A 7,519-nucleotide genomic window follows, 5' to 3' on the forward strand; every position below is an offset into this window, starting at 1 on the left:
TACAGAAGAATTGTTAAGCTGCTTTAAAACAATCTGTACTGTATAAAGCGCTATAGAAATACATTTTACGACTTAGAAATACAATGGTGAAAATTGTATTTGTTTCTCAAAACATTATGGCAGCATGCGAAGTCTTTACAAACTGTTAATGGGCTTATGTTTCTTTACATTTGTTATTTATGGTTTTGTGTTTCTGTTGACTATGGTGCAGTCTATTAGGTTTATGATACAATTGTTTAATCTGGCTCATTCTAAAACATTCATTTATAATAAGTTCAAGATATGCTGTTTGAGTTGACTGCAGATGAGTGCACAAATCAGCGGTCATCACGACGTGTTATGTCTACGGTAGTTTCCCTTTGATGTATTTTTCCCATTAACCACACAGAGACAAGTTGTAGTTGTGCATTTTTGTTATATTTGAAATCTGTATTTATCCCCACATTGCAAACAGTTACTCCACAATCCACATGCTGTTGTTCCTGTGACTTCTCAAAGGAGGGTGTGGGACCACAGCTTCCCTTTTTTAGTGTTTGGTTAAACCATTTCTATTAATAAGGAAGAGAACTTAACCCTTGGTGATGTAGGCATGGATAAATGTCTTATGGTGTTTACACTTAGTTTAAGTGGCCGAATGAGTTTATTTTATTTATTTTCTGAAGTTAAATGGTCATATGTTTTGGCTACAAAGGTTTTTGGTATTGATGCCCCTGCAGTTGGTACGGTCTTGGTTGTAATGAGCCTGTAGGCTATATAAGCCAGTCTAAACTGAATCTTGGGAAGGGTAAAATGGGGTCATATTGTTGAATGTGTAGATTTTGCTGCCTGTAGCAATTTGGTTTCCTTTGGTTGTTGATACATCAAAGTTTGCACAGAGTCAAGAGTATATTTATTTTTGTAAATATATATATTTTTTGGTTTAATTGCGTTTTTTCTCTTTTTTTTTTCTTTGACACATCACTGTGAATATGTACACCCCTACTTCTCCACTGGCATTTAATAAAAATCCTCTGGGGATGATAACTGAGTCCTGAGCCTATACCACCTCCCCTTGATCTCCACGGGACACGTTATGACAGCATTTAAAAGCTGTTAGTTTTGAATGATGTTTCTAATGTAGAGAACTGTGTTTAGCATGTTGCAAAAAGTTTGTTTCACAATTGCAAACAGAGTGTAAAGCAGATACTGTGCTTGCAGTTTTGCAGGCTTGGCCTGAAGATTAGATGAGTACATGGTTTCAAATACTGGATGTTTCAAATGTAATGTGTTAGCAGTTGTTAGCAGATTATAGTCTTATTGTTTCTAACCATTTTAAACTCTTTTAAAATTTGATTGGTTAGTTGAACAACCATAAGCACATTTTCATGAAATGAAAAACACATCTTATACGATCTCAAAGCATCTCATTTTCTGTGTATGAAAGAAATGTTTGTTTTGAATCTTCTAATTATTTGAATATAAAAAAAATATCTTTTTTTTCTTCTCATAATGATGAGGTAGTATATTTGTTTCAAATTTGTTTATTACAGTTTTTGTAGTTGCTCTCAAAACAGTTAACACAGCAAACTAAACACTCTTTTTTTGGCAAAACCTTTCAGTATTCACTGCATAATGAAGCACTGAATTGTATTATATTAATGCATTATATCAAAAATAAATACTAACATCAAAACTACAATTGTGTTCTGTTGATTTGATGATAAACTCAGCTGATCTTTCTAAATCCTCAACTCTTCTTACTCCATTCCTTTCCCCTAATCTCATTCTACCTCTTCCACTGTTCATCTCCCTCTCAACATTACCCTTCCTCTATCCTCTCCAAAATGTCTATCTCTTACACCTCTTCCTTTCCCATTCTTTTTTTTTTTTTTTTCCTTTTATAGTTTTTGTAATTGAGATAGCTGTGTAAACAAGCATTCTCTGGGCCCTATTTTAAAGATCTAAGCGTATTAAGGGCATGGGACAAATTCAGTTTGGGCGTGTACTAATCCACTTTTGCTAGTTTAACGATGGGGAAAATGGTCTAAAAGGGCTGTCCATATTCTCTTAATGAGTAATGGGTGTGTTTTGGGCGTAACGTCAAATAAACCAACCAGAGTCTCATCTCCCATTGCCTTTAAAAGCCAGTTGCGTTCACGCCATGGCGGATTCGCTATTTACATGATGGAACTGCTCGCGCACGAGGTTAAAGCGCGTGAGCAGACCATCTACGGGACTAGCCGCATTCCACCATATATTTATGTACACAATAATAATCTTTTGCATTGTAATCCTTTAATTTTTAATATTTGTGTATAAAGGTACGCGTCCCTGTGTGTGTGTAATAAGCAGAGTGTGCATGCGTTGTGGACCCACAAAATAGCCTACTAACGCGCTCTTTAAATAACAAGTATATATTGGTCAATGGCGCAGTCTATTTCAAGTGCCTCAAAATAGCAACGTGCCAAAAATGCACCTGAACACACCTCGTTTTCAAATGCATTTGCTATTTAAACAACGTGGGTGTCACAGGACGTGGAAATGATAACTGTTGCGCCGTGTGTAAGATAGGGCCCCCTGTGTTGTATTACGGTACTAACTCAGCAGATTTTGAGAACATTCCAAGTGCAACTGAGAATTTAACAAATAACAAATAAATAAATAGTTTTGTTTGTTGTGTTTGGAAAAATGGTCCACAAATGATTATGATTTTTGTAAAACCAATAAAAAGAGCTGCCATTGTTTTATTCCTGATATATTAAAGTTTTGGTTGGCTGTATGAACTGTCAAAACATTTGAAATTTTGGGCACAGTATTTTGAGAAAATTATGCATGTGAATTTAATTTGCATGAAATAAATGTACATCTTGTTTAGGACAATTACAAACAGTTAAGCTTACTGTGATAACTTGAGAACAGTGACCTGAGTTTGGAGAAATATGACAAATCGACTGAGAAAAACTGTAAAATTCTTTATTAAGATAATCAAATAATGATACAAAGAACAGCAGAGCAATGAACGAGCTTTATAAAGTTAAGTATTATTAAGTATAGCAATGCATCAAAATGGGAATCATATTCGCTGGTGTTTGCTGTAGAATCTGAAGAGCAGAATCTGGATTCACTGAAACAGGAAGTAGAAGAGCAGAGGAGAGAAGAGCAGGAGGAAGCTTCCCTTATACATTCCATCTAATAAACATGATAATAAGTATTAATTATACTACTAATAATGATTATAATAATAGTAGTTAACGAAATGGCATGTTTATCACTGATCAATTTCATCAGTTTTCTAAAAACAATACAAAGTACAAACTCTCAGAAAGCACTTGACAAATTCCAAAAAAACTTATTTCACACTTTTCTAGTTTAACGCTATTTTATACTGAAATTAGATTTTGTGCTCATTCTGAACAGTCATTTGTGTTTGAATTATAATAATCGTGGTGGAAAAAGGCAACTGTTAGTTGAATAAATGTAAATGTATATCAAATAAAGCACAATACCTGCTGCATTGCAAAGATCAGTGTCACAGCACGTTGTTGTTATTCCATTATGCTTGATCCCTGGTTCACATTCAGATGCACACCTTTTAAATGTGGCAGTCACTTTAGTGTAACCTGCAAAAAAGACAAACTTCCTATAATAGGCTAAAGAAAACAAATTCCAGAAATCATGATCATCTTACAATAGACAAGTAATGCCAAAAAGGTGATGAGATTAACCTATAATACTTCTACTTCATATTATCACTTTCAGAAAATTTCCACTTCATACCAACAGGTATTTCGCCTGTAATGCTTTCACATTTAGAATATTCATCTGCACATGTCTCCTCTTTCGCGTCACAGACACCCTTTGAATCAGGCATGCACGAGTAACACCTGAGAGGATTAACTTAAAAACAGAGAGACATTCAGTGACCTCAGTGTACCAAATAATACTTTCAATACTTGCTGAGTAGAAATGAGTATTCATTGTATACTAATAATAATAATTATAATAACAGTGGTTAATAAAATGGCATGTTTATCGTTGATCAGTTTCATCAGTTTTCTCAAAACAATACAAAGTACAAACTCTCAGAAAGCACGTGACAAATTCCAAAAAACTTCTTTTCACACTTTAGTTTAACGCTATTTTTATACTGAAATTAGATGTTGTGCTCATTCTGAACAGTCACTTGTGTTTGATTTATAATAATCGTGGTGGGAAAAGGCAACTGTTGGCTAAATACATGTAAATGTAGATTAGCACACAGTCAAATAAACACAAGTACCTGGTGCATTGCAAAGATCATTGTCACAGCACTGGATAGACAATGACACTCCATATAACGTTTGTTTCCCTGGTTTACATCGAGATAAACACCCTTGATATGAGGCAGTCACCTCAGTGGGACCTGCAAAAAAGACAAAATTCCTATATAATAGGCTAAAGAAACAATTCCAGAAATCATGTTCCTCTTGCAATTGACAAGTAATGCCAATTATGTGATGAGATTAACCTATTATACTTCTACTTCATATTATCACCTGAAATTAATTTCCACCAATTAATACCAACTGATATTTTGCCTGTTCCGTTTGCACATTTATAATTTCCATATGGACATGTCTCCAGCCTTTTCTCGTCACAGGAACCCATCATATTAGGTGTACACGAGTAACACCTGAGAGAATATCCTTAAAGACAGAGAGAGACATTCAGTGACCTCAGTGTACCAAATAATACATTCAATAATTGCTGGGTTGTTTTTTTTTTTACCTCCAGTGAGAAAAACGAAAAAAAGAACAACAGACACACGCAGATCCATCATGTATCAGGAGGAACAGAATGAAATAACAATGTTTCCGTTCATTTATGTCTGTTCAGAAAGGGGTGGGTTTAACAAGGAAACTTTGTGAAGTCCCACACAAATTTGACAATCTCAAACAGCCACAGTCAGTAGCGCGGGAAGGGGGGTGATGTGGGTGCTGCAGCCCCCCTCGTCATAGCATCAGCACCCCCTGGAGGAGGGCTGTGGACTAACATAATATTGTACTTAAAAACAAGAAATAAAAAGAATAAATGGACATCGTTAACTAACGCTCTTATGCCTAATGTAGTGAGTGTTCAAGCTATGGATAAAATGAAATAAAGTTTGAATTTGTCATGCTTTGTTCCGATCAGAGCATGTGAGTGGAGAGCGCATTTCTGAATATTCCGCTCCAGAATCTAAGCCATTAGTGGACAAATCGTCCCTTTATATTTATTTAATTACTTAAATAGGCTATACAGGATAATGAGCGTTTGCATAATATAGCCGCACTCAAGCGCACGACCGCACGCATAAAGCTTGCCACAAAGAACCGGCAAGTAATGATTATGAATGTGTCAAAAATAGCAAGGAGGCATTTAATTGTTTATTAATAAACTGGTGTTTTCTGTGTCGCTGCAAAGATGAATTGCGGACTCGCCATGAACACCAGAGAGAAATGCACATTTCATAATATGGATTACATAATCAGAGAGTAGCTTATTTCGTTTCGTTTTGAATAGTTTTGTTTAAAAGTAGACATTTCAAGCTTTCTATAATAGATGGCTTATATTTCTCAAATCTGTGAGGCACAAGCTGAGTTTCGGCGCCCTCCAGTTCACATGCAATGCAAGTGATTGTGCCTGCGCCTTATTACATTGTCTGCTATACATTTTCTTCTTATTTATTAAATGCAGGCAATTGGTTGATGAAACATTGATCAAAATTAAGATACAATTTATACAAAACGAAAAAAGAGTCTTTCTACTAAACAAAACTTAATGAAGTGTTCAAAATCATGTCATACCCACTTTCATGTCTCCAGACATATTGCGCATCTCATGATGTATCATATCTTTCTCACTTTCATAATCAACATTTATTAAATAAAAAACTAAATATGTTTTCTTTAATGGCTACAACAGGTATACAGTACAGAGAAATTTCATGTCTTGTCATTAGCCACAACATAATGACGTCACATATTTTCCCACCCACCCCTATTTCTGTAGTAAATGTTAATTAGTTAATTAATTACAGCGTTCCAGAGAACTTTTCTCTTCCACAAGTAATGAGAAGTTACACTTTTCTTTTTCTTTTTTAATTCCTAACAAGCATGGGTAAATACTGAAGACACATTTTCAAAATCCTTCACTCAGTGAAGCAGAAGTATATATACCAAACTGTGAATCATTTTTCATTGCTTTTACACAAAAGGCATTTAATGACCATATTTCCCAAAATCCATGAACACTTTTGTCATCATACTTCACCATCTGCAAAACACTATATAGCACCTTTTTTTTCAAGTGGCAACACACTGCTTTCAAAACTGATAAAAACTTTCAAATCAGAATGATGGCAAACACTGTACATTTCTGCAGGAATTATATTCAAATATAAAATAATATTTGTAATTAAATTAAATGATAATTAATACAAACACAACTAATTGCAATTTCAGCTGAAAACCGACCCAGGTGTCCCATTTTTATTCTCTATTACAGTAGTAATTAAATTAATTTTTTTAATCATTTGATAAATTGGGAATGCTTTAGAATGATTTTGTTTGGAAACATGGATCAAAGAAGACAAATTGGTGGGGAAAGAAGAGAGAGGGAGGACTTACTAGAACCCTCACAGTCCATCCATCCATCCATCTATTCCCTACCGCTTGTCCAATAGGGTCTGGAGGCTGGAATCTTTCCCAGTGTCTCGGGTCGTAGGCAGGAAAACACACTGGACAGATGGCTGGTCCATCACAGGGGATGACAAACTCACACACACATTCACACTCACACCTACATGCAAACTTACAGTCTCCACTTCACCTGTCCTTGTATGTCTGTAGATTGTGGGGGAAACCGAGGAAACCAACACCAACACTGAGAGAACATACAAACTCCACAACAGAAAGGATTCCTGCACAACTAGGACTCCAATACATTTGCGATATACATGTTTTTTATGTTTTTGTTGTTATACTGCCACCATCAGGTAGAGAATGTAAAGACAAGATCGTAACACCTCCCTCCTCAAAAAGATTCTGCAAAGAACAAAAGAGAGGGAAAAAAATTAAGAAACAACCCAAAGGAACAAAACAATTGTAGGCTATAAAAGGCTCCCGAAGAAGTCTTCTATTGTGGGACTTTTATTTTGATAGTTATTTTAGAGTGCGATACCCGATGCTTCCAGAAGGAGGCTATTGTAATTGTTTGCTGCCTGCTGCGTCAATATAGATTACTGAGAGAACGGCTGCTGCGCACCAAGTTTCTTCCTGCCTGCTATTTGGATGTTCATTGGCGTTTTGGTGTTAAAAGTAATAAAGGAAAAATATATACTATGGAAGTCAATGAGACCAGAAACTGTCTGGTTACTGATTTTCTTCTAAATATCTTCCTTTCTGTCCAGCAGAAGAAAGAAATTCATAAAGGATTGAAACAACAGGGTGAGTATATGATGACAGAATTTTCATTTTAAAGTGGAGTATCCCTTTAAAAAGTAAAACCAGAAACAAGTGCA

At 35.4% G+C, this 7,519-nt stretch overlaps 1 protein-coding gene across 1 annotated transcript; it reads right to left on the reverse strand.

Moving 5' to 3' along the window:
* Positions 1-2,932: 2,932 nt before the first annotated feature.
* On the reverse strand, positions 2,933-4,919 carry LOC308705522 (uncharacterized protein). Its single transcript, XM_081390566.1, has 6 exons — positions 4,747-4,919; positions 4,515-4,664; positions 4,259-4,381; positions 3,757-3,876; positions 3,486-3,599; positions 2,933-3,168 (listed from the first exon to the last, which is right to left on the reverse strand). The coding sequence occupies exons 1-6, from the start codon at positions 4,796-4,798 to the stop codon at positions 3,101-3,103; spliced, it is 627 nt and encodes a 208-aa protein (XP_081246692.1). The 5' UTR covers positions 4,799-4,919; the 3' UTR covers positions 2,933-3,100.
* Between the last annotated feature and the right edge of the window lie 2,600 nt (positions 4,920-7,519).

Source organism: Scardinius erythrophthalmus (assembly GCF_964197995.2).
Source record: "Scardinius erythrophthalmus genome assembly, chromosome: 17".
Lineage (NCBI taxonomy): Eukaryota > Metazoa > Chordata > Actinopteri > Cypriniformes > Leuciscidae > Scardinius > Scardinius erythrophthalmus.

Excerpts from the sequence above, each read along its gene's own strand:
- LOC308705522 (XM_081390566.1), bottom strand. The coding sequence starts at position 4,798 with ATGATGGATCTGCGTGTGTCTGTTGTTCTTTTTTTCGTTTTTCTCACT. Across the intron at positions 3,600-3,756 it reads TACAGGCGAAATACCTGTTG|GTTACACTAAAGTGACTGCC; the intron begins GTATGAAGTGGA and ends TCTTTTTTGCAG. Across the intron at positions 3,169-3,485 it reads TGATCTTTGCAATGCAGCAG|ATGGAATGTATAAGGGAAGC; the intron begins GTATTGTGCTTT and ends CATGTTTATTAG.